Source organism: Nymphaea colorata, chromosome 6 (assembly GCF_008831285.2).
Source record: "Nymphaea colorata isolate Beijing-Zhang1983 chromosome 6, ASM883128v2, whole genome shotgun sequence".
Classification (NCBI taxonomy): domain Eukaryota; kingdom Viridiplantae; phylum Streptophyta; class Magnoliopsida; order Nymphaeales; family Nymphaeaceae; genus Nymphaea; species Nymphaea colorata.
In genome coordinates this window covers 21,864,311-21,891,768 of record NC_045143.1, presented here as the reverse complement: position 1 = coordinate 21,891,768, position 27,458 = coordinate 21,864,311, and the positions used below count along the sequence as shown (strand labels likewise).

The following is a 27,458-nucleotide window of genomic DNA, read 5'->3' as shown; positions in this document are numbered from 1 at the left end:
CAAAAGGTACTTAGTCGCATACTAAAAGAAATCAAATACAGAAAAATATTGAGACGATCTGATATAACAAGGAATAAGAAAGACGATTTTGACCAAGTCCAGGTTCGATGGCAGAGGACAATGCTTACGTTATAACTTTATGATCCAAGATAGCATGCACTCGAACAAGTTATTTACTGCAGATGGACTAAGTCAAACCCATGAGATGAAAGCTAGAGTACCCAACCTTCTTATCATTGCCAGCAACAGAAAAGTGAATTACTCGACACAACCGAGCAACTCTATGCAGGTGTGCACAGACATACAAGCGAGAGAGATAGAGAGTAAAAGTTCTGATATTAACTTTATAAAATTAAATAATAAAACAAAATAATGGTGCTTATACAAGTGAAAATACATATGAAATAGTATAAACACTTTCTGTACTTTCCTTGGTTCTCCGGTTGACCCCACTATCTGGCATTTCCCTTGAACCATGTGGAGCAGCTTACAGGGGCTTCATCAGCTGCTCCTATCAAAAACTCTAGAAACATTTTAACTCGGTAAATTGATGACATGATTACCTTCAATCCAGGTATTTCTTTGAAGTAGTTCCCAGCATGAGAATAATATTTTAGAATCCCACTAGCAGCTCGGTTGGCCTGCTCTTCTTTTCCTCATGGTCCAAAAAGCAGCGGAGTACCAGTTCTATGGTAAAAAATATTGGACCAAGAAGAGCAAAAGATTACTGATATAGAAAAAGCTTGTATGCATGCACAAACACATAAAATGAGTTACCAAACACCCAAATCGTCAATTCGGACTTAGTATGTCAGATTTGAGTCTACACAATTTGATGCGTTTCCAGCCATTGATTGTTCAACACCAAAAAAGAGTTTGATACAAGTCACCTTGTGAATGTGCAACACCACCAGGACCACACACTACCTGGTTGGCGTACCATGAGCAGCATGAAAATGAAGTGTGCTGGACCAGGTGATAACTATGGAATGATAGTTATCATGAAGAGCATGGCATATCAAACATAAAATGTCGTGGAAGACCATGCTAAATTGAAGGAGAGAATCTCAAAAGAAAACATATGTCTATCATCAAGGAAAATAAAATATCGGCAACAAGTTTTGTAAAATCTCAACTTAAATGGTGGTGTTGTAACAGCTTCTTCAACATGAGGAGAGGTATTTATTATGAGACTGCTATATAATGAAACTCACCACCACTCACTCAATGGATGAAAGTCGATGTTGGCCTTCCATGTACTAGGTATTATACCAACCACGTTCTCTTTTATTTATTTATTTATTTTTCACTATGCATTAGAGCAAGAAGACCTCCACATGATCCCAAACCAGGATATGGTGGGCTTAGAGCATATTGATCATAATTTTGAAGTGAGGCTCAAGTTAGAAAGGTTTCTCCAACAGTAAACTAACAAGCACTACCAGTGAATGTGGTCCCTGGTGGTGTTGCACGTGCAACACCAGGCACTTGATATGAATTCATACTAGATCACAAAATTTACAAAGTGAAAAAAAATGGACAGCACAAAGTCTCAAGCTTACTTGCATCATCGACCTAGGATTTGCAGTGTACGTTGTTCTGATAGTCTTCTCCATCTGCACATGAGTTTTACAGCCATTGAAATGAAGTGATAATGTCACCAGAAGCACTAAAACTTACTATGGGAAACCATGACTTACCTCTAATTCCAGCCCATAATGCAGAGCAACTCTCTTAACATCATCCAGACTTAGTTCAATAGACATCTACGATCCATATACAAATATTCCCATCAGATCAGCAATGACATTTTATAATGACCTTACTTCCAGTGATTCTTACCTCATCTGGACCATAAGCATCAGCAAAATGGTAAAGAAGTGGCCCAAGATTTATCCAAACCTGCCAAAAAAAGAGGTCAACGATATGAGCAAGCATGATTGGGGAAAGCAATGTCTGTAACAGCCCACGAGACTTACCCCCCCATCTCGAAGTATTTTAGAAATAACTTCGATGTACTCAACAATATTATGGGCAGTATCAATGAAGAAACAAGTCACGACAGAATCCCAGGCCCCTGCAACAAAATAGCATGTTTTCTGCTGTGTTACCCATTGGCCATAACAATGGGACAACAAGAAAATAACATCTTCTTGAACAAAAAGTATCACACGTTCAATAGATGCCTCTACAGAACATAAAACGTTGGAGAAATTACAACAAGAAAATAACATATGATTTAACAAAAAGTATCATACGTTCAATAGATGCCACTACAGAACATAAAATGTTAGAGAAGTTCCTTTTGCTGCAGGCTAGTGTTACAACTTACAACATAGTGGCAAAATCCATGATAACTGGTGACTCAGGACTTATCAATCATGAGCCTATCTTGCCATGCAGTCTCATCACAGGATAGTACATGTAAAATATGAAAATCTGTTAAACTATTGACAAGAAAGGACAAAAGAGTAAAGCGATAAAGAGTCTACAAGAGGAGTTCAAGAATTGACAAACTGAAAAGGGAGGCAACATATTGGAGCAATACACACGGATGAGAAAGGATGCATGAACATGATTCACAAAAGCTTCTTATAGTCTGGGAACAAAATTGAATGATGTTTATGTTGTAAACACTATGATGCATGTACCCCTATAATTCCAGGAGTAGTATGGATCCAGAAGACTTACAATACATTCCCAAAATATTTAATTTCAGACTGTAATGACCTTGCATCTTATAAATCTTAAAGGTACGAGCATTGTCATGTTGTACACCCTAACAAAGAGGTTATCTTATCATGTATTGGTAAAACCTTATGAAATCTAACTATTTCTGGACCTAATTAGTTAGTTTAAAGAGTTTGACTTTGAAGCATTCTGGCTTCTCCACTCTACCATTTATACAAAAATTGAATCTTAAATGTCTGTAAAATGCTTGTATAATGCATGTTGTTCTGTGAGTCTCACAATCATGAATAAGTGATTTATTGATTCACGTTACAGTTAGAGAATTAAGTGCCACACAAATTTTTGTGTGTCATGAACATCATCAACAATTTAGTTAGAAAGCTAGCAGACCTAGTTGAAAAAGTCAAAAAACCCCACAACAAAGCCTAGGAAGATCATTTAACCGTTGTCCCCATAATAAGAAGAGAAGAATCGTGTAATTGTAGCATAAGATAGGGTTCAATTAGTGATCGATATGGAGTGGTTTTATCCAACAACTTTTCATCATTGTTTCATCGCATGAATCTTTGATGTCTCAACTACTTTATCATCTCAGAGACTCAGACACGCAATCTTCCAATAATGCCCCAAGCAAATTTAGTTTAAGGTAGAAAATATCCACAAAGAGAATATGCAAATTCAGTTCAAAGAAAGGAAGTCAGAAACCCTGAATCGAATATTTTACGAAATCCTCTGTTTGTCTATCACTACCAGTGAGGATCCTATATAACATGAGAGGACAATAACACCTGCATGAGTTCCTTTTGTGAAAAGAGTTGTTATCTGTATAACAGGATCTGAATCCAAAATTAAGCAACTGATGATACCTACCCTTGGAGCTTGTTCCAGAACAAATAAAGCTTTTCTATCAAGAATACCATTCCTAGGAAGGATCAAGTAAATTTTAACATTTAATTTGAAATTTAGAAAATCACTTTTTACATTCATTTGAAACAAGAGTCATTTTCCAATATGCTGCAACGTTTTCATAATAAACATTTGCTCATTGTATTTGTTAGAATGAAACTAAAGTTCAACAACCAAGGAAGCACATAAGAACCAGCATTTCAATTAGGTAATTACACTTGACTGTGGAATAGATGCATCTATAAGACAGCTTCAACAAAGAAAAGTGGCCTAGATTGCATGTCATGCGATGGCAGCAATTTTACAATGAAACGGTTTCATAGGTGGAGCTATAATCTACATGCATGCTATTCTGATGTGCGTTGGACATGGTAAACAACTATACTTTATTGAGATAAATAGTCAACTACCAGGCACCAGCCAATTTCCTGTACAAGAAGTTTGCTTTTGTACCTTCCTGGCTGGGTTCATTGTAGACCTCAACGAAATCTCCAGCACACATTGAGAAACCCTCAGTTATTCCTGCACTGTTTATGAACAGATTGGATTTACTGATATTAGACAGTAAATGTGGACTCCTGACACCAATGTCAGTTTCAAAGAGATCCGGACAGTCAGAGATGAGAAGCTAGGCCTTCTTCAGCAGGGGACAAAGAAAAATAGATGCATATATATAAATTCATGGAATTAAGGAGACATTTGGAAAATAAAATGCTTGACCATCTTAACAAGGCATACAAGCAATGGATTAGATTTACACAGTTCACACAAAATATTGCCACAACAATCGTATTTTGGTACCATAATCATAATCATGCAGTAAACAACAAGGGGCACATGAACAGAAAAATAAAAATGTAAAGCTATTGTTAGAAAACAAATATTGTTCGCCATTAGTAATCTTTCCATAGTAGAGAGGCTTCAAAAGAATGAAAAACACTGCAATGTTGTTCTGAATATCATTGCCATTGTTTTAGGTCCAAAGGTCCTTGAAATTTTCTATAAGTATTTGCTAATGGGAAATACAGTCTCACAATGAAAGAGCATTATTAAAATCTAAATTCTTCAGGATATTGTCTCCATTTATCAAATTTTATGGAACAAACGTATCAAAATTACAAAACAGAGGTTTTGAAACATGAAGACAAAATTAAATGTTTTATACATCACAACTGTTAATAAGGACTAGGTAATCCTGGTTCCAAATTCACTAATAGCATGGCATAAAGCAGCATAGCTTCTTATCTGACATCTGAGACAGATATCCCAAAAGCTTATTTCATAGTTGTTATCATCCTCCTTGGCAAGTTCAATGATAAGAGGAACAGATTCATCAACAATGAATATGCTGGCAACCAGGGCATTATGTTATGTCTAGGTGCAATGCAGGTAAAGGCAGTGAAGGCAAAAATAAGCTGAAACTTTCTTAACTCAATACTGATTAGCCTTTTGGAAGATAGAGTAAATTCAAGCAAATTAGTAAGGTAAAGAGCTAACTTGGTCCAGACTGACAGCATAAGATTCAGGGTTCTTGGGGGTGGAAGGAGTGACAGAAGAGCATGTTTGTGGCGTAGGGAGCTGTGATAGGGTCACTGCGAGATGGACAGCAGAACAAAATTTGCTGATTTGTGGTTTGACCACACTTCACTTGTCAGCCTGATAGAGAGGCTCATCTCACAACCACTTTTACAAAGATATTTTGATGCAGGAGCAGTTCATTTTATATTGAATTTATATTGGATCCATGTTATTTGATTTGTTTATTTCGCACCTAGGTAACAGGGGTACGGAAAAATTTGCCCATGTACCCATGTCAGTATGCCGACACAGCAGTATGGCAATGGGAACACATCCGGGCACGTTTCTCAAATTGCAAAACAAATTCTTGTGAATTGAAGAAAAAGATAGCCGACTGAGTCCCAGAATCTATTGGAGAGCTGGAGATGGAACGATTTAGGGAGAGAAGACTTTCAACCAAAGGAGACAGGGTTTTTAGATAGATAGAGACAGAAGGAGATGTATATGTGCGGAACCATGAAAGCGTATCTTCAGAACGTTTTCAGACATGCGCGCGCACACGAGAGAGAGAGAGAGAGAGAGAGAGAGAGAGAGAGAAAGAGAGAGAGAGAGAGAGAAGGAACGTGGTGGAAGCATGAAGCATATAGCAAGGGAGATTGGGGCAAATGGTTTATGTTGAAACCCTTTGCCTCCTTTTTCTAGTTTTTCTTTTATAAAATTTCCGCGACCCCCTTTCAAAGAGGTCTTATATTACAAATAATAATTTAAAATTTTCAAAACTTGCAAATAAATATAAGAAAACTTGCATTTCTTTTAAAAAACTTCCAAATATAATAGATTTTGCTTGTGCCCTACCGTACCCATTTTTCAACATTATTGTCCTTGTGCCCGCATTGTCATAACCGTACCTATGTCACTTAGATGGATGGGTAATTCATTTGTACTTAGAGAAGTTGATTAATCAAAAAAACTAAATTTACTTTGCTTTCCTTTGTGTCTCTTTTCTTTTCAATTTGCTTTCCTGTTCTTCACTAGATTTGTACATTGTTGCGGGATTAGAGCCAAGCTGCTAACCCTAACCACTGCATCAGATTGGTACCAGAGCCCAGGTTGTCCTTCCAGGTGCAGAAAGCAAAGGACAAACCTATTGTTGAGAGGGCTCAAGAATCAGGAATTTTCCCCTGAAGCAACGTGGACATTGTGAGTTCCAATGAAGGAAATTTCCCTTTTAGTACACATATTCAGGAAAGGGTATGGACATTACACAACAGTGAATGTAAGAATTCAATGATGTTGTGTGCCTAATGTGGCTGGATGGTTAAAATTTTAAAATTTGTTGCAAAAAAAAAAATCACAAAATTCATATTAGCCATGGTTTATGAAGCAGCAACAACTTATGGTGGTTTATATGACAAATTATCGCCATTTTTAACCAAGAATTTTTCAAATTTTAGCCATCTGGCAACTAACATTGGCTCTCTCTCTCTCTCTCTCTATATATATATATATATATATATATATATATAATATGAATTAATAAACAAACATTACCAAAATATACAAAAAAGTACAAAATATGAATCAGCCATGTCCAAGCCATGTCTCGTTTGGTCTGGACTATTTTTCATATCTGCAGCTGAGTCGACCTCTGTACCTGCACCTACATGATAGGTTACCATTTGGCTGGTAGAGAATTTTGGTTCAGAGCTCAGACAACATGGCAAGAGTCCCAGAGAGACCTCGTCAAGTTAACTACAGGAGTCCATGATCCAAAATTTTGGTACACTTGCCTAGATTATCCTATAATGCTTGGAATTAATTGTGCTATTCGAATTAGAAGTTAAACTCAAGAACTATCTTAAATGGGTATCCCAATGTCTTCTCAAAGTGATTATAGATGGGTATTTTAGATTCCTTGGCAACACACTTAACCCTCAAGGAACGGTCAAGAAAAGACAAGAAATGAGACATTGCTACAAATGAAAAGCCTGAGTACCTTGCAGGATGAAGATCAGGAAATTCAACAGGACGAAGCTGGTCACTGTCTGAAAGTGAGTTGCAATTGCTATGTATCCAAGGATATATTGTCCATTCCCTTGCCCTCTGAGTGCTTAAACCAGAAGAGGACACATCGGTCAACTTACAAGCACACACGCAAAACCACACGTGCATTTGATGTTGATGCATGCATGAAAACTTGTATGTGCACACACACATGATTAAAAAAGTAAACCTTTTTAGACTTTAAAAGACCCCCACAACAGATAAATTTTACCGATATGATACATATGACAGGTAGAAAGAAATATGAGGCTATCTTACTGGTTAAGAATAAAGCTTGAACATATCATCATGTAATATGAGAATTCATTGCCTTGACTTATAAATCCTGTCAGCAGAAAATTTCTTCCATCAGTGCCTGAATAGATCAAAAGCATAAAAAGTCATTAATTTGCAAACGGGTTATATACCAAGACAGGATATCTCCAAGGCAAGCCTTCCAAGTCCAGCACCGGGCACTAAGCAACTAGGTGGGCTGAACATAAATGCACAAGTATACATAAGGGTTTGATTTACAGAACAGAAATCAAGATTGGCCGAGCTCCAGCATCAGATAGATTTAGAGAAAGTGATGTTAAAGACTGACCAAAAGTTTCAAACAATACGAGAGAACTTCAAGAAGTTAAGGCCTTAAGGGTAGCAACCCAAATAGGTTCTGTAAATAACTATTACGTCTTCCAAACTAGGATTAAGTTTTTCACCCCTTTCATCTCAACATATAAGCATCTCAAGTACAACAGACATATGAACCATCTTAAGTCCGGAGTGCTGCTAAACTACTAAACCCATCCAAGCCAGGGCGACAGACTACCAAGAGAAAGGAAGATAGAATATGCAAATATGGATATGGAGCCATCAGTCATAAAAGGAATACATTGTTTGGTTCATATGTCGCATAGTCCTGTTTGGAGACTCCATTTTTGCGGACTTTGCTAGATGTACAAACAGCCAAAACAAGAACAACTTCAAAATGGGTAAGTGCAGCAGATGTTAGAAAGCTGCCATCTCATATCTCATATGATAGAAAAGAACAGGACCACCCTGAACATAAGCATGTGCAGTTTGTACCACAATATTGCAAGTTTCACTTTCCAATAGTAATAGTTCCGCAAGCACAAAAAGAGACAATTATACATGTAAGATAAAGTTTGAATGAAGGAAAACTGTATATTAGCATTACCAAGCTGTGAGAATTTTTCCTGAAAGAGGAAAATCAGGTCATCGCTGTCTAAGGGTCACTGGGAAATCCATCAATAAACTGTTCATTCAGGATATTTATCAGGTCATTTTTTCATTTTTAGTAACTAAAGTTGCATTTTTACAAGCTAATTACTATAACTGCTAACCCTGGACTTGGCATCACATAAATTGGATTTGGCCGCTTTCTTTCAATTTAAAAGAAGAGATCCTCTTCTTGGCTAGTCATGGCTACTTTCAAAATTGTTAGTTCAGGTTTTGTTAAGCACATAAAAGGACAAAGAACAACCCTGTAAGAAAAAACACAACATTATTAGCAAGCAGATAAACGTCCCTGCACCACAGATCCTCCCTTTTCTAGATGATATGATGCTGGCCAAATTAAATCAAGTTTTTCTTCAATTAAGTTATTGTACAACCCCACCCTATTGTTCTGGGCATGTCTCAGCAAAGTTTTCACCAGACACAATTAAGAAACAAGATTGTCCTTGGTAAAACTCATAATAGCTTTTAAAGTCCCAATTTCACTGATCCCCCACACAACAAAAAAATTAAATTCTACAGATATGAATCAATAAAATTGATATGTAGTTTCATATCTGTCAATGGAAAGTTGAAGAAGCCAGTCAAGGAAAAGCTGTACATCGAACGAGTGCTATATCTGATTTGGCGGTCCATCAAACTGATGAAATTACACACCTACTGGTGCTGCGATCAGGAAAAAGTCGATTTAGCTCATCAAGAATAGGCTTATAGCACTGGTCACGCTCTCTTTGTCCCTGTGAAGAAAAGAAACAGAATAAAACACCAGACGTTTGATTCCAAGGACAATCTAGAAATATCAATGAAGTAGACAGGCACTTACTTCTACAGTCCAATCTCTAACAATACTTCGTATGACACACCGTACCTTCACAAATAGAATAACAAAATCAACACATTATTAGTTTGATATCTAGGAAAAGAGTGTATGATGAGAGAAACAATTATCATTTAGTAGTTCCAACATATAAATGTTTCATTATCCTCAAGTTTAAGGTACCAGCCACTAGGGCTGCACAACGAGTTGAGCCAACTCGGGCTCGACTCGAACTCGCTCGCAAAAGCTCGGCTCGAGCTCGACTCATTTATAAACGAGTCGAGTTCGAGCTGAAAGTTAAACTCGAAATCAATAAACGAGTCGAGTTCGAGTTGCAAGAACTCGACTCGTTTAAACTCGACTCGACTCATTATATTAAATCAATTAGCTGAAAGTTAAACTCGTTTTTAAATTTTCTAATTTCCCTACTTTTTTCCCCTCTCTTCACCCTTTTAAATTTTCTAATTTCCCTCCTTTTTTTTCCTCTCTTCACCCTTTTAAATTTCCTAATTTCCCTCCTTTTTTCCCTCTCTTCACCCACGTTTCTCTTTCCTCACCACTCATTAATTTTTTTCTTTCCTTTTTTCTCTTTTCCCAACACGCTTCCTCCTCCCCCATCGTCATTTCCTTTTTTCTCTTTTCCCAACACGCCCCTTTTTCTCCTTTTCTCCTCCCCACGTCTTCATTTCCTTCCCTTTTTCTCTTTTCCCAATACGCTCTCCTCCCCACGTCGTCCCATGCATAGCCAGCTAAAAAGTAAGGCATTGTCAATAAATGAGCCGCTCGAGCCAAGCTCGAGCTCAACTCGGCTCGTGTGCAGCCCTACCAGCCACCAAACCCGGTAGAATCAACAAATTTTGTCAATAAAGATGACCGGGTGAGATATAGTACCAAAATAAAGAGATTAATTTAACTGAAATAGATGACTATTGGTGGCCTATTCTTTTCAAGAAAAAAAGCAACACAAAAATTAAGCTACAGGTAGTTGAAGACAATAACTCCAATGACTTTGTCCCAAATCCCTCAGGTTCCTCTTTCTAAGGGATAATTTTTTCTTTAGCTCATTATGATGGCTTAAACAAGTTAAAGCACATCTTATGGACACATCAATGAATATTAAAGAGCTAAATCTCTTTCAATTCCTAAGCATTATGTTTAGTATCTAAACCTTAATAGTGAAAGGACCATATAAAGAATTTTGTAGCAACATGCTCTGTGCAGAAACAAAATACCCTGTTTGACCTGATCGTAGGTCCATCATATGAACAGCATTACCATGAAAGTTATCATCATGTAAGCAACCTCAAAAATCAGAACCAAAAAGAAACATAATCGTATTAATGACTTCATCATACTGTTGTCATATATATCGTGTATGGGTATTATACGGTGAGGAATTTCTCACGAATTATCGACTGGAAAGACGATTGGTGGAGGTCGTGAAGAAGGGGGCATCTATTACTTACCTTGGCCAGTTGGAGTTACACCATGCCATCATCATCCATGGATGACCAAGTCCCTATTCAAGTGTTCTATCCTAGACGTCCATTGTTTCACATGGCTCCTAAGATTTCTGCCTCTGTTTGTTTTGTACACATATTGGGACCAAACAAAGATAAACTTGTTGCTCAGGCTGTCAAATGTGTGTTTATAGGTTATCCCAGAAATCAAAAGGGATACATATGCTTTGATCCTATCTCCAAAAGAGAGTATGTTAGTGCAGACGTTACATTCTTCGAGTCACAATCTTACTTTTCTCGTCCCATTGCTACAGTTGATTCTGAGGTGTCTCGTTCATTTTCCTCTTTCAATTCTCCCTTTTCCACTAGAGTTTGTTCCTTATGTTCCTACTTTGGTTCTTCTGTAGTCATCTATTCAATTCCAGGGCCCTTCCTATGATTCCCCATCAGTTTGTTCTTGAGAGGTAAGTGCCCTTGATCAGTCTAAGTATCAAACGAGCCTGATATTGATCCTAGCAGCCTGACATGGTCGTCTTCAGCTAGCAGCCATAAAAAAGCCTCCTAAAAATTAAAAATATAAAATAAATGAGAAACTAATAGAAAAGTGAAAAAATCATCAAAAAATTGTGAAAAAATCACAAGAAATCGCCAAGATATTCAATTTTGCCAAGATTTTCTTGATATTTTTGTTTTACTTGTTTTTCCCTGTCAATATTGCAAGATTTTCGAAAATCTTGTGATTCTGTGATAATGAATAGAAGACCATGGTTGATGTGTTCACCAAGCCAGTTGCTAACTCTATCTTTCTAAAAGTTGTGACAAACTAAGACTGATAGATACCTACGCTCCAACTTCAGGGGGAGAGTTGAGAGAAATATTTGTAAGTTTGTGGTGGTAAGTTGAAATATTTATTAGCTGGTAATACTCTTTAATTTTTTTTGAAACATGCTAGACTACTTTGTAATTTTTCACTAATCTCTATTTAAGTAGAGATTAGGGATAATGAAGATCGATTCTTTTGCTTTTTTCTCAATGATTTCAACAGTAATTTTACAACTTAAAACATTACACTACTCCAAGGCTTAACTAACTAATTGTTAGAAACAAGTAATCCTTAAGTATGGAACTCCAGAAGTCAAATGCACTAAGATGCGATAAAAGCTTTTAACAAACATAAGAGAACTTTGGAATAACATGGCAAGGCTTCATGGGTGTTCAAAAGCATCAGATGGGGATGAGAGAAGACCAAGAAGGATACAATGTGGCTGTTAGGAAAGGGTAACATCAAAATTTGGCAAGACAAGTGGATGCAGAGTACTTGATACTCCTTGATCACCGGTGAGGACTATGGAACTTGCAAGCTGCTTGAGATACTTAATTGCTCAGATCTGGCAATTTGACTAAACTTCTAGAACTTGCTCCAGAGGAATAGAATGGATAGACCACTCTTGAGGGATGGTGAAGATGTACTGCTTTTTTATGGTCATAGTCATATCTTAGAAAATATTTCATATTTTGATATTTGAAGAACTGAGAAGGTTAGAAGGCACTATGAAAGTAGCCAATGGAGGAAACGGGTTTGGTTTAAAGGGCACAATAGAGCTAACCGGTTCTTGTTGGATGTTTCATCTGGTAGATTGCTGACCTCAGAAACTCAGAAATATAGGGGATGGGCCATGACCAACAAATGTTTTGTATGTAAGAGGTATGAAGAAACTGCAGATCACATTTTATTTAAATATAAGCTCCCACAACAACATGGATCTGATTAGTGAGAAAATTCAGGTACAAAGGATTGGCTTGCCAAATGCTGGAGATTATCCTCTGACCTGGTAATATGGAACATTTGGCAGATTCGCAACTGGCCTGCTATGGAACAGGAAGATACATGCATTTCAGGTAGCTTCTGTTTGGCATAGTGGAGTGAAGACTGCTGTTTATGGGATCAGCAAAGGTGGGAAGTCAAGAAGCATGACTGGAATGATCACACTGACGGGCCGTGTTAGATTTCCTTAAGGACACATATTGGAGCCGATTTTGGAGGAGTTAGACCCTGCTGACTGTGCCAGGATATGGCTTTCATCCAATCAGTGGAGTTAGTTAAATACGTTACACAAATGTGTGGAGGGTGGAGGCCAATTCAACAGAGATCTGGTTAATACGTATATCTTGATTCACAGATTGCAATCTGTATACAGGGATCCTTCCATGGAGATAGCTTCAAACTGTTTGGCATTAAAAAAAAACATGAAAAAATGAAAAAAAGCGAAAAAAACACAATTTTAAACAAGAACGCCTTTTTTTAAATTTTAGACAGCAATTTAATTTATCACATTTTTTTCGTATTTTTTGTGACACTGGTTGATATAAGCAGGAAGAACTATCCTCCAGCAGGTTGCTTTCAGAAGCATGTGAGAACCTAAAATGATTCCTTTCTTCACACTTCGGCCAAATTTCATTAATTAGCAAAGTTGAAAAGTGACCAGAAAAATGTCATTCATATGGTATTCCAAGAAACCACAGCCAGTCTAGGCTCTGCCACATATCAGAAACATTTTATGGTAATCACTACCATTTTATGTCCTTGTTTTGCCATAAAATATGATGCCTTATGCAACTAGCATCTTAGTGACAAAACGAGTCACACACTAATTCCAGCCAATATGAGTGTAATCAAAATGACAACTTCTGGATAATACAGATAATCTACGAAAGTGACTGTCCACAACTCACTAGAAAAGCAGTGAGAGAGAAAATTATATTGTGGTAGAATAAATGAGAAGTAGAAGAATGAGCAAACCATCAATGATCTCTTAAACATCAGGAGTGTAATCAAAATGACAACTTCTGGATAATACAGATAATCTACAAAAGTGGACTGTCCCAACTCACTAGAAAAGCCGTAAGAGAGAAAATTATATTGTGGTAGAATAAATGAGAAGTAGAAGAATGAGCAAACCATCAATGATCTCTTAAACATCACAACCTTCAACAGGCAACAAGGTTGCAGCCTGCAGGAAGATTGGATAATTCCATGCCCGGGAAGCAGATACTTTATGTAACTAGATCATTGAAAAGCACATTAAGATTGGTCATTCACCAGAATACTGGTAAATTTCGGTGAGTTAGCTAGCCATGAAAGCATTTATAGAGGAACACATTTTTCCATCGTAAAGAGTGACTACCTTGGCAATTGTTAATGATTAAAAAAATAAAAACTAGTTTGTACTTTGTAGCATAGAGTGATTAGCAAAAAAACTACACCTTGTCAACATCCATTAAGGGAACGTCCAATTGAAATGATGGATCAAACCAAGAACGTGGTGGAGAATTTACCTATACATTAGAACAATCAGTGATAAGAGAAATTGCCAACTGAAATAATATAAAAGCAGAAAGCTCCCACTGATAAATGATAAATCATAATTTACTGAAATGGTGCATGCAGGAAAAGCCAGAACACTAATCAAATTAAGATGAAGTTATGAATGCATGATCAACTTATAATGGTCACAACTCAAAGTAGAAAATAAGAAATATAGACCAGAAAACTGTATACTTTAGTACTGCCCATAGTCAACAACTGCAGCAACTTGACACTGGAAAGTCTTAAAAAAATAGAAGATAGAAAACAAGAAAAAGCTTACTTTTTGATTCATTGCAACCGAATCAACAATATCATGACTGATGGAAGAACTGGCATTAAAACCATGCTTATCCACAGAACAAGAAGAGCTGACAGCACAATTATCCACCATGTAATTGCAGGAACACTCCATTTGAGACCCCTGTTGTCATCTACAAAGTCAGATTCAAAACTGAGAAATCAAAGAAACAGTGGAACTGAAAGTTGCAAAGATTGTTAAATCATTAAAAATGCATTCACATGCACGGTTAGAATCAGTGTTGTAAAGTGTGTGCCATAATAGGTACGTTGTATCGTAATAACTCATAAGATCTCGTAAATGTATATAACTTTTATAATTGAAAAAATCCAACAAATAAGAAAACATATAGAATATGGAAAAACAAGAAAAATATGTTCTCTAGAAAAAAAAGCACGTCATGCATAAATATAGGCTTATATAGCTATGAGCATTCATCAATTTAGGCATTTAATATAACATATTTTAATGTCATAAGTATAACCCATAACACCTCAAGGAATAAGTCACATATGGAATTGTTCAAGCTTCAAAGTGAATAACAAATGAAAATATTCCAACTCATCATCTCCACCTTCATTCCCATCTGCATCTTCATTCACATTCTCATTTGAAGCATCTTCTTCAAATTGAATGTCCTCACTAACATATTGAAGCTTTCCTTCATCAGCATCTCCTGCTCTTTCAATATATAACCACTGAATATTCTCCTCATCATATATTGCAGTTGGTTCTTCTTCAACCAGAATCTAGCATGTCAAAGTTGTCCAAGCTGATACAATCAAATTGAGATGTATGTTTTCTTGTTGAACCTCATATTATATTGAATATAAATAGGGTCATTCAATCTTTTATGTTCCATCCTATCCTCTTCTTACTGTGAATATGTTGGAAAACACTCCAATTCTTTCATATCCACTAGCACTACCCGTCTAACTGAGAACTTTGGTTGTAAAATTTCTAAGGTTTGGGCAATCACCCTTACTCCACTAGAAATCCAAACAACGAATAAATAACAAATAAATATTATGATTCTATGAAAAACAACAAATAAATAACAAATAAAACGTAAATTAAAATTTGTGGTTTAATACTTAGATGCATGGTTGTTGTGTTTCAAAAGGTTGTACTTATTCTTGTGACATATAAAATTATCATATAGATCCAACTCATTGTCGACAACTCATTAGGTTTCATGACTAATATTTCAATACAGTTCAACAAACTATGCATAACCATTCTTTCATTTTTAAATGGAGGACAAAATCTGATGGCATGATTTAAAAATAGGTTGCTACATGAAGGGGTTGATGAAGTTATTCAGTCAAACTTTGATTTATATTCTTCCATGTAAGCACATATTGATATAACTTCATTTTTCCCTTCAGTTTGCCTCTAATGGCCTCTTGTGCTCTATCCATTAGCTTTATATAGGTACCCTATGGAAAGCTTGTCTTTGCTATCACTAACCTGAAGCTTTGGTTAAAGGTATACATATCTTTAATAGCTTCACACATGATTCCCAAAATTTAGTACTGAATACATTATCCACAATTGCACAAGACTGTTCTATTATCATATGAATATGAAACTCATTCATCGCAAGAGAACATCTGCCTCAAATGATTTATTTGCTTCACTATACTTTGCACAGTCAAAACATGCAGCAAGAATCTAATTTGTGCAGGTTGTATCTTCAAAAAGCAAATGAAAACCTATGGTAAACATAAGAAAACAGTAGATATGTATGGTCAAAATGAGAGATTTCATACCATTCATAGAAGAAATTAAAAAACATCTTTCTTCAAGCATAAATCGGTCACATGCACAAATCTTCCCTTAAATGGACGATTTCTTCCCTGAATCGATCATTTCTCCCTCAAATTGATGATTTCTCCTCAAAACTGGCAAGAGCTCCCCATCTTTCAACTCTTAAAAGTATTTAGAAATGAGGGGCAGAAGGGGTTTTAAACCCACACCGGAAAAGGAGAACGGTGCCCATTTTTTTCAGCTCATCCTATATCATGTGATAAGGGTGACATGGACACGGCTAATTGAGGTACCCGTGTTGACACGACTTGACACAGGTACAGATATGGGACACGGCAGTTTTGATTTTTGTACTCTTTATTGTATGTCTTACTATTTTTAGTATTTTTATGTTCAATAATATATATTTTTTATGAATAATGAATTTATTTGTTTATTTACTTAAAATCCTATATTGTTTATATAAATATATATATATATATACACACAGACACACACACACATATGTATATATACATATGTGATATGTGTATGGATGTATCTCCATAGCCAAGTTTTTTTAAAGTGTTTTCTACACTCACACACATAACCATGTGACATGGACATGAAGTATGTATTGTATGACAGCACGGGTGCAATAAACCAGTAACATCACCCGTTTAAGCTCTAGGTGGTGCATTGTATCACAAACTTAGCTAGTCTAGCTCCTAGAGGTAGCTTCTTTCCACTCCTTTCTTATGTCTTGTATATATTGAGTCTCAGCCTTCTATTCAACATATTAGTTACTCAAGCTCCATGATTATTCTTAATATGTTCTTCTGCAATTCAATTCCTTGAGTGTGATTTGCGACTATGAGGATGGTGCCTGTGAGGTATACGTGAACCTATTGTTATTTTTTTCTTGGATTCCTACTGAATCCTATCTTGGATGTTGTGCTAAGTTGCTAACACTTCTTAGAAACACACCCATACACAAAGACATGCTATACAGACATACACCCCAAATACCTCTTGGTATGTCATCTTCTTGGGTGATTTACCAGATGCATTGTCATGATCATCACCATTGGCCTGATTATCATGAGAAACAGATGTGCCTGTGCAGGCTAATACGTGCTTCTCACTACACTGCATAGTGCTTGTTACAGATTGAGTAACTGATGTAGCTTGAAATTGCTCACTACCACTATTTTCTGCCCTTTCATTCTCAGAAATCTCCATATCCTGGCTCATGTCAAATGGAGGCTCAAATGCCTACAGAAAAATTACATTGAAAACATAAAATATTCAGAGGTTATTGTTCACAGAAAGGCTCAAATGCCTTTCTGCAGTAATTCCAGAGGCAAGGAAGAAAAAAAAATTAACTTCAACAAAGAAGCATTTATTAGAAGCAACAAAAATGAAGTACCTGAAGCATGTGCAAGACGAAGAAAGAATTAATGGAGATACACCTGTATTGTAAACGATGTTTAGTAACCTTTGGTGCTTGAATTGACAGCAGAAAAGTTTCTTGGTGCCAAAAATTCAAAAATTGACCAGCTATTCTTTGATAACATCTGATCTGTATAACAGAAAGTATGGACCTTATATTCATCCAACATGAAAATGAATCTTAATAGGAACATTGTTTCAATAGAATTGATACCCCAGCAACAAATCCTCTCCTGAGGATCTTCTAAACGAGCAAAGTTGCCCTTTCTTTTGATAATATTATCATGATATTTTGAAAATATCACCCATATTTATGACTACAATTCAAGCAATATTTTCAAAAGAAAAAAAATGAAATTGATAGAATCATAGCTTGCCAACTGTTAATTTTGTTGTTCATGGACAATATTGTTTATCTTAATTGTACATACACACACACATCCTTACCACACCAACACCCACATTCCTGCCTTGCACCTGTGTCACATGAATATCAAGGAATAAATAACAACAGAAATTCATGGATTTCCAGGAACTCATATAATTATTCTAGGGGGATACAATTAACCAATTGATAAAGTAAAGGTGGACGCACATACCCACACACATTTATGTAGTCAAAAGGTTCAAAATTATGCCTGAGCTTTCCAGACTCCCTAGGCAAAGCTCCCTTTAGTGCACCCATGCATGCCTAGTCTGGGCATAGAAATGTCTTTTTTTTGGTAGAAGAAAAAAATTTGAAGCGCCTCTCTCCTATGTCTTGCCTGCCAGCTTAGTTGTCAACCTAGGGACTAATTGACCTGACTAGTCGCCCAGTCATCCAAGGTGCTAGTCAACTGATTAATTCCTAGATGGTATATTTGCACCCAATATGGGGACTAATCGAATGACTTGGTTGACTAGTCTTTGACCAACTAGTCCTTCAAGTAGGCTTTCTTGGAAAAAAATGTTTTGAACCATAATAGAGTTTTACCAAATTTCTTTTTTTAATAGCTTTCCTTTAACTTACCTTCAACCACAAATGTAAAATTTTACCGTCTGCTTTTCCTTTTAGTAACTTTCCTTTAACATTCTCTCTCTCTCTCTCTCTCTCTCTCTTTCTCTCTGTGTGTGTGGGGCAACAAAGCACTTGCAACTGCAGCCTTGCACGTACTCACACTCTCCATCTGATTATAATATATTTCTGTGTGTATCTTCTGCATAACATACATTTTTTTCTGTGTGTATGTGTCACGAATAACAAATGGCATCCTCACTTTTAAATCTCATCAAATAGGCACTTAACATTTGCATGGAATTCTCAAACAGTCGCCTCTCAGTTAATAGAATAAAGTACAGAATTACCTTTTACAAACAAAATATTTCACAAAAAAACAAAATGAAAAACCCTTTCTGAGCAGCTCATGAACTTTCCCACTCAAATTGTGATGCTGCTGTGCATGATGCCAGAACTCGTCATGCCCAATGGTCAGGCCCTCATTATGCCCAATAGCCAATTGATCTATATGTTGTTTACTGTATTCAAATATTCCATGATAGCCATATTGCATTCAAAGTCATGCTCGAGGAGCAAACTCTTGGCCTTAGATACCTAGGAATATAGGGATGAGAGTTTGATCTCCTTTCTTTGTCATCCTTCTCCTCATGTCCCATAAACTTTAGTGAGATCATATGGATCCATCTAGATGACTAAAAAGATTTTGACTCTTTTCCAAGTCAAGAAATAAAACTATCGAGTTTCTCAAAGAGAAGCTGACTAAGAAAGTTCAATGGTAGATCAGATAGAAACGGCCAAGGAACAAACGAAATTTCTGACTACAAATTGTTTTGAATGTGTTTCTTGAGAGCCAGTGCAATGAAGAAGAGTGTTGACCACTGGAAAAATAGCTAACTTCCTTTTCTTCACAAAATGCGCATCACACCGATATATATTGATTTGTGTCATGCAGTGCATTTACCACAAAAAGCATCTATGTGGTTTACAAGAATATCAAGAAACATAAAAGTAAAGAAATTAGGACTTTGAAGATAGGGATGCATGATACAAAGGTATCAAGAGTAAGAATAAAAAGGACTATAAGATTGGCAACAAAGGGAAAATATCTAGGTCTTTGAGAAAGTAGGGTAATAGGGTTTATCCTTGGCAAGAAGAACACTTAATAGGGAACAACAACAATGGTTGATTTGCCGATGGTTTTAAGAAGGAGATACCTGAAGAGGATGAAGACCCCCAACAACAGAAATTGAGATCAGAAATTAAATCTAATGAGTGAACAGGCCAAGGAGAAACAAACATATTCAAAGGGAGAAAAAAAGGAAGATTTGAAGAAGGAGAAATCCTTTGACTCAAACAAAAGTATGTAACTTTTGGAGCTAATAACAAGCCCTAGATTTGACCTTGCTTTGGTACCATGTTAGATTTTGAGAAAAAACTAGAAATTGTCAACATAGAAGAAATAGAAGTTGATGTCGTAACCTGTCAAGTTCTCAATACACGGACCAGGACCATCTCTTCATTATACATGAGATTTACAATATTTTAAATGGAAAAGACTGTCCTCTTGCACAAACAACAGTACATAGTACCTCTCCACAAAAAAAAAAACCATGCAGAATAGTCAATGACACAATTTAGAGATAAACTGGCTCATAATCTGATCCAGTCCATCATTATGTCATCTTATTACAAGCAAGTGTAAATCAAGTGTTTAAATTTTCTTTTGGTATAGGAAGAATATTTAGAATATGCAATGTCCATTGGTCTGTTATATTTGCTTATCATAAATCAGTTGTTACGGAATTAAGGTTATACTTATTAAACATTATGGAATTAAGATGGAATTATTTTTGCTCTGATAGTTATTTCATTAGGTAGCTCATAATTAAATATCTGGAGAATTAAGAAAGTATTTTAACTGTGAATAACATGCTATAATAGTCAAGGGGTCACCTCTTCAAATGCAGACTATAGAGACTAAACTTTGGAATGTGACACATGAACTATGCCTTCTTCTACTTCTGCTACCTTAGATACTATCACATCCTTGATTCATGTTTTGCTTTTCTTGCTTCCCCTTCACATCCAGTAGAGAATTTAGAAATGCTTTTGATCCTTATGTTGCTGTGTGATTGTGCTTCCTTTCACCAAAAAAAAGTAGGGAAAGCTTCATTTTAGCTGCACAAGGTTACAGAATGATCGTGCCATCAAAGTGTTCATTAGAGAGAAAAAAACTGCAGTAATCCACTTGAATTGCAAAACAGTATCAACCAAACAAGCATCTGTTCTTAATTTGATATATTCTTCTCCTTTTCTTGTGGCATTCCTTGCCCCTGAAGAATTAGACAAGAGGATATCCTCTTTATTGTATCAAGTTGAGATAATTGGTCCAAGAAGATGAGAAAGATCTAGGAACAGAAGTGGCAGTTGGAATTTTGGTGGCTAGTGTAGGAAAGGAACACCCAGATTCAGTGAAAGATTTTGTGTATTTCACTACTTATTGACTGTTTAATTAGAGATTACTAATCTACTCATACTAAATCTCTTCGGAGATACAAGGCAAAGCGATCGCTCTCCCTTCATTTCTCAAATCTCAATACCATTTAGTTCTGAGGATGTGCTTTACTTGTCAATCTGTTTTGGTCTTTGTCCATGGGGCTTCAAAATAAGTAAAAGACACATGGTAGACAGCAACATCATTTAAATGCATGAAGAAATGAAAATATTAAACATGAAATCTAAGGGTTTCTGAGATTACACAGCAGTTTAGATTTTCTTGGACACTAACTAATCCATGTAATCCAACATGTTCAATAAGGGCATTTTTGATAGTCTTGACAGTGTCCCGTGAGACACCCAGTCTCAAGCTATGGTCATGGAGAAGGTGTCTCATAATGCTCTCTCTCTTGCTAGCAGTTGTACATATAGAAGTGGATGGTTGTAGATTGAGAAGATGTTTGATAATTTGATTTTTCCATTCTTGGGACACCAAAAATAGGACATCCTATTCCAGGCATCTCAAGAACAAGAGGAGCGAGCATGGCCCCTCTCACGGCCAGGATTGCATTGAGCATAATGGACACTCCACAATAATGACGAATATCTATTCTGCAGGTTCTAAGCAGGCAGTTTCTGTGTGTCCAATGTTTGCGATGCTTCACAATCTGCAAAATGTGTCAATAGCCCAATCTTGTGATTTGATTAAAGGTACGTCCTTTGAAGATGGAGTGTCTCGAAATTACATTTTGAGAAACTCCATCCACCCCATCAAAGACGCACTAAGGTAGGATCTAATGTTAGAACTTAGAAGAGACTATAGGCAGTTCAAATAAGAGACCAAATGTACTCAAACATAAAAAACTCGTACTCCAACTTTGAATTTCTTGTTCGAAAACTAGTATTGCTGAGCATCAGTGTGAATTGTGACCTTAAATAACAAAAAAAAAAAACAAAATCTTTTAAATTGTTGCCTGACTCCAACTTATAGTTTGAAGCTAACACAATACTTATTAGCTATTGAGTCCATCACAAAATTAAGTGCACAGCTGGATAAGATGAGTTTAGAAGCTAGACGAATAAAAATCAAGTAACTATACAACTCACTCTTGGACATCTTTCCATATAATTGTCTCAAATAAATATCCAACACCAGGAATAAGAGAGATACAACATCTGACAACCAACCAAGTTACATCACATGTTTCTTATCAGAAAAAACGTCAGATACCATCAAGTTTCGAGTGACCATACCATCTCAGCTTCTGGCACTTAAGGAGATAATTTGGAAGAAGAGCCTGTACATTCATGCAGACAAAGTCATTTTAAATAGAATTTTGACGTGAGACTGCAGAAGTAGTAGCTTCATTAAACAGATAAAGGAAAAAGAAGCAAAAGGACCAAAGACCATGATTTCGCCATGATAGACATTTCCAGAACCACTAGATTGTTTGTGTTAGGTTACCATATTAAAGCATTGGACATACATCAGTAGCAGCAGCATAAATAAAAAAAGGCTGCCAAAAGCATTATGGAACTTTGCTCACTATGTACTACCTTTATATCAATTAAACATACGTCTAGGCTTAATCCAATAATGTAGCTCATAAACAACATTAAAAATGGAAACCGCCACGTTGGTCTATAGATTTTTTACATTTTCCGACAAACACGATTGTGCTCTCTACGCACTATCAAATCATGAGGTTCATGTTTTCAAGCTTCACGAATCATCAAACAGAACAGCAATATTTTATGTATTCACAGTTATACAAGTCCACATCCAAGCTCTGTTGTTTAATAGAAAATAACTACAGAAACAATGGATGCAGAACTTCTGGTATATCAAACCTTGTGTTTGGGTGAAAGCTTTTCAAATGATCTTTCATACTTCTTCACATCTTGTCTGGCTGCTGCAGGATAGCTACGAAACAAATAATAACAACCAAAACAAGTAAATGGTCTTCAAGTGAGACGTAACTACACTCTATAAGTTAGGTTTCACATTGTCGCCATTACGGCGGGCAGAGTTTAAATCGAGAAAACAAATTGAAGAACGAAAAGAAGAAGAGTCCTAAGCAAAACCCCGCTTGAGAAGATTATTACTTGAGGAAGGCGCTAATAATCCGCCTTAACGATTGAATCTCCAGGGCCTCCTCCAACTTGCTCACCCCCATTCGCTCGCGCTCTGTCACTCCTTCTTACCCTTCTTCTTTTTAGGTCTGTTGAAGTTCGATCCGAGTAGTAGGATAGCTCAGACGCGTCAAGTTTGTTCCTCAGTCAGCCTCTTCGTTCTGCTTGTGCTTCTTATTCGCCGTCCCCGAGCCAAACGATCACCGATGACCGCGGATTGCTCCATGACCGACAAAGGTTCCAACTTCCAAAGATGAGACGGGAGCCATTGATGTTAATGACGGCGACCAATTTCTTCGCCCCACCGAGTTTTGTGCGCCACCCGGTCTACGGAAATTGCGCACGGGGATAATAAGGCCGGCCACCGGCTGGGGGGGCGCAGGTGATACAGGTCCTCGTATGGAGCCGGCCGAAGAGGGAACTGGGAAGGAGCAAACCGGGGTTTCGGTTGGAGGAGGGAGAGGGATTGACGAAAGTCTCCAGTTTTGTCAAACAAAGCCTGGACTATGGGTCAGCTCCCCAGTTGTACGGGGTGTCAATTTAATGGCTGAAGCCAATAGAGTCCGATGGTCCACCATCCTCCATACGTGCCATATGCTCACAAGTCGCACACGAGTCCCTTGACTCACCAGTCAGACCCACCCGACATTGGCGAAACCGCATCGATCCTACTTCAAAATCTCTCGAGGGTAGCCGAAGTCTAAAACCAAAACAAGTTAAAATTACAAATCTTAAACCCAGCCGGATAGCAACCCACTGTAGACTAGGATACACTAGGATACAGGAGTTCCACTCCACGGTTTCACTCTCTACTACAAGCAAATTGGGTTCAAGGTTTTACAACCACGATCAATACACAAGAACGCTCACAACTCACTCAACCAAACCATAGCAAACTATACCAAACCATTCACAAACAATACCTAGAGAACGACCAAACTATACCCCAAAACCCTTAGGTGGTCTCGCTGACCCGCGGTCGTGTCCTAGGCTAAGGTGTCTCAGAGGTACCACAAGTGGAAGCAAATGGCCGGAGCCGGTTTGAAAATCAAAGCATGCAAGAAACACCCGAGAATCCCACGAGTCTATAGGGGAGGTTTAGAGATTACCGACCGAGAGAAGCTCTGCCAAAATCAGAAGGGTATCCAAGTGAAACCCAACAGCGAAGCGCTGCCCTCAGATATCTTAGCAATGGAAGATGACGGTCGCAGCTCCCTTGGCCGTGGTGGACAAGGTCGGCTGCAATGGATGACAATGCGAAGCTCCTTCGTTGAGGGTCTACCTCGATGGCGGATCGCCTGGATGTTGATCACGAATAGATAAATAGCTACACACGGGCAGATATCGAAGAAGAGCAGCTACACACGAACGGATGAACAGCTACACATGAACGGGCACGGGACCTTGAGCTAGCTTTCTTCTTGCTTGTTGCGGAGATATCTAGCTAGGTCGTAGGGATAGGTTGCAAGCGGTAGGGTGCACCAAGAGGAAGGTTGATAGCTCAATGGTGAGGATGATGGGTTCGGGTAAGGCAAGGGCAGGTCGGTAATTAGGAATGGATAGGTTAGGGCAAGGGAGTCTGGGAGGTGGTGCTAGGGTTAGGCGCGGTCGGAGAGTGGGGATGGATTAAGGTCGAGTATGGCAAGTGGCAACAAATGAGAAGCGGTTTCATGAGGGGGAAAAGGAGTGTGCCTCAGAGGTTGGGCTAATGGTGATCGGTTATGGAAGGTGGATGAGGTGGAAGGGCGTAGGAATAATGCCCTTGGACGGTTATGGAAAGTGGAGGTTAGAGGTTGAGGGCTCATGCGCTAGGCCTTGGGGAGTTGCCTAACGTGCGAGTTACTGTTTTAGGAGTGGACGAAGTGGTGGAGAATAGGAATGGGAGATAGGGGATAGGTGGCACTGGATGGGAGACTTACCTTATGCGTTGGGGGTCGTTTCTCCTAGATTGGTGGCGATGGGATGAGGTGGTGACGGTTACCAATTTTGGAGGAGGCGTGCGAGTGGAGGGGTTACACCCTTTGTGTAACTGATTTGGCGAGCTGGCCCCTTGACTGGCCTTCTTATTCTCGATGTAATACACGTGGCAAGATGGAAGGCTGCAATTTACAAACGATTGGAATTTGAAACTCCCACCTGAATTGGATCCGATGGGTAAAGAAAGGTGGCTAGTGCGCTAGCAGCTAGGGTTTTATAACCCTAGGCAATAACTCCCCAACGTACCAAAATACCCTCATGAATATGTCCTTAACTTGATGATAATTTTAATACACCAGGGGCAAATATGGAATAATTGCTGGAGATACACAATTCACCAATGGATCGCCAGAATTTGTGCAACGGCTGCCGGCGGACGAGTTGGTTGTTCGTGGACTAAGCACTGCCGCTGAAAGGACATTTTCTAGCCAATAGGTCCTTCTTTGCCGAGAGTTCTCCGATCTGGTCCGGTCTAGGCAGGAAGAGGACTAAATCATATTGAATCTGCTGGTATACCTTCTGCCAAGATATCGACCTGGTGGAAGTAGATCTACTTTCGGTGGGTCTATCTCTCAGTCCTTCCACAATCGGCTGAGAGGAGGTGATGTTTAAAGCTGGCCAGCCTATTGATGTTTACTCCCAAATCTTGCCCCCAACAAGTGATTCAAGGGAGGTGTTGGGCGGATGAGTCGAGCAGGCTACACTTGAATTCCAGCCAAAGAAGACTAGGAGACCAACACCCAGAGGTAGCCGGAGGATGATGATCAATCTCCTTGAGCCGAGACACAAGCCTAGCTAGAAATAACTTCAAAGCAAACACCGAAAGGATGATCAGATACTTGCCTTAGATGTTAAATCTGAAATATGTCGTTGCTGCTTTGTAGGATCTCACCCAAGAGCTTGGACAAGATCGGTTTTGGCAGCCTTCCCGGTAGAAGTCCCCACCTCTAATCAGCCTTGTGGTGGTGGCTAATTGCACCGTGAACCTTCGTGTCTTGCTGGTTGGGAAAGAGGATGGTAGGTTGAAGATGAACACGAGGTCGCTGCGGTAACTCCTTGGATCTTCAAACCTGGTGTCCTTCGGCCTTAGGGGTTGAGGAGAAGAAGCTAGAGCAGAGAAGGATGAGAAAAAGCTGTTGGGTGTTGATGGAGAACTTCCAGCGCCGCCGGTGGTATCTTGTGAAGAATGTGAAGACGAAGAGGAAGAGGGAGAGATGCGTGAAGATGAGAGAGCAAGGAGAGACGAGAAGGAGAGGGAAAGTGGCAGAGAGAATGAACTCAAAATTCCAATCACATTATTGATAAGCATAGTGTTTAACCCTAATCACAAAGTTTATACAGTCTTCAACATGTCTCGGTTCACTAGAGTCTCGAACCAAGACACCACACCATAAACCAATGCAAAAACATTAAAGTAAAACGAGACGAGACGTCCCAGAAGTTCAACAGTGTCTCGAGCCTTGTGGGCTCGCGGTTAACTTGCCTAGGTCTGGCCCTAGGCTGCCTCGTTCGACATGGGTTTGGACTCGACACTAGATTGGATCAAACCTTGGTCGGTTCTAGGTCCTGTCCTCATGCGCTGGCCATTTTGCGCACTGCCCGCTATCACCATTCTCTTCTATATCCTTAGCCTTCCTAGGCTTTTCCTTGCCTTTCGTCACATACATTCTAAGCCTGGCTGAGGCCACTCAGCCAACCAAGCTGCTCTCTGTGCCATTTGCCGTTGCACTTGATTGCCCGATAGGAAGGTCTGTAACAGATCTTCCATCCTTAAATCGAACTTGTCCCCAAGCTCGTGTATTAGGGAATCGATGGGCGATCTGTTCGTATTCTTCCCAAGATGTTCCGCTATTAGGCCCTCCCCATTCTCCTCATCCTGCCGTTCCTTTGAACATGACTGTGTCTCAAAATACGATAAAGCATAGGCAGTTGGCTTGGTAACTGTTCGATCTGTTCTGGTATTGGTCGTGGTGCGGTTTCAGACGAGTGACATGGAATATAGGGTGAACCAGGGCCGCTTGTGCTAGAGCAAGCCCATAGGCTGCTTTCCTGATTTTTTGAAGTATGAGATATGACCCATAATATTTAAAGAGAAGTTTTGAATAAGGTTGTTCGAAGTGGGACTTCTACCTCATGGGAAGTCTTTTGCCCACTTCAAATTCTTGGTCTTTGCGGCCTTTGGCGTACATTTATTTCATGCAATTTTGTGCCTTAAGTATGTTCTGCTTAAGAGAGGCTAATACTTCCTGTTTGGTGCGCAACTCGCAGTCCACCCCATCTTCTACTGCCGTTCATCC

At 38.4% G+C, this 27,458-nt stretch overlaps 1 protein-coding gene across 4 annotated transcripts; it reads right to left on the bottom strand.

Annotated features, from left to right (window-relative positions):
• Positions 1 to 317: 317 nt before the first annotated feature.
• LOC116256886 (uncharacterized) lies at positions 318 to 23,695 on the bottom strand. Of its 4 annotated transcripts, none has more exons than XM_031633425.2 (18): positions 23,158 to 23,695; positions 22,903 to 22,975; positions 22,306 to 22,349; positions 17,536 to 17,578; positions 17,136 to 17,381; positions 14,340 to 14,480; positions 13,957 to 14,028; positions 9,239 to 9,283; positions 9,073 to 9,152; positions 7,587 to 7,651; positions 7,438 to 7,504; positions 7,112 to 7,218; positions 4,051 to 4,119; positions 1,980 to 2,077; positions 1,843 to 1,902; positions 1,701 to 1,766; positions 1,563 to 1,616; positions 318 to 687 (listed from the first exon to the last, which is right to left on the bottom strand). In XM_031633425.2, the coding sequence occupies exons 1-18, from the start codon at positions 23,226 to 23,228 to the stop codon at positions 625 to 627; spliced, it is 1,464 nt and encodes a 487-aa protein (XP_031489285.1). In that variant the 5' UTR covers positions 23,229 to 23,695; the 3' UTR covers positions 318 to 624. The 4 variants fall into 4 exon arrangements, with proteins under 4 accessions (XP_031489285.1, XP_049934144.1, XP_031489286.1 ...); XM_050078187.1 differs by adding an exon at positions 20,509 to 20,733 and having other exon boundaries at positions 4,051 to 4,124; positions 7,112 to 7,225; positions 22,903 to 23,694; XM_031633426.2 differs by adding an exon at positions 20,509 to 20,696 and having other exon boundaries at positions 4,051 to 4,124; positions 7,112 to 7,225; positions 22,903 to 23,694.
• Positions 23,696 to 27,458: the final 3,763 nt, after the last annotated feature.

What these genes read in the sequence shown, in the direction of transcription:
- LOC116256886 (XM_031633424.2), bottom strand. Translation starts at nt 23,228, where the DNA reads ATGGGGGTGAGCAAGTTGGAGGAGGCCCTGGAGATTCAATCGTTAAGG. An exon ending in TCGTCTTGCACATGCTTCAG is followed by an intron (nt 17,382 to 17,535) that starts GTACTTCATTTT and finishes ATTTTTCTGTAG; the next exon opens with GCATTTGAGCCTCCATTTGA. An exon ending in CCTGATCGCAGCACCAGTAG is followed by an intron (nt 7,652 to 9,072) that starts GTGTGTAATTTC and finishes ATTTATGTTCAG; the next exon opens with CCCACCTAGTTGCTTAGTGC.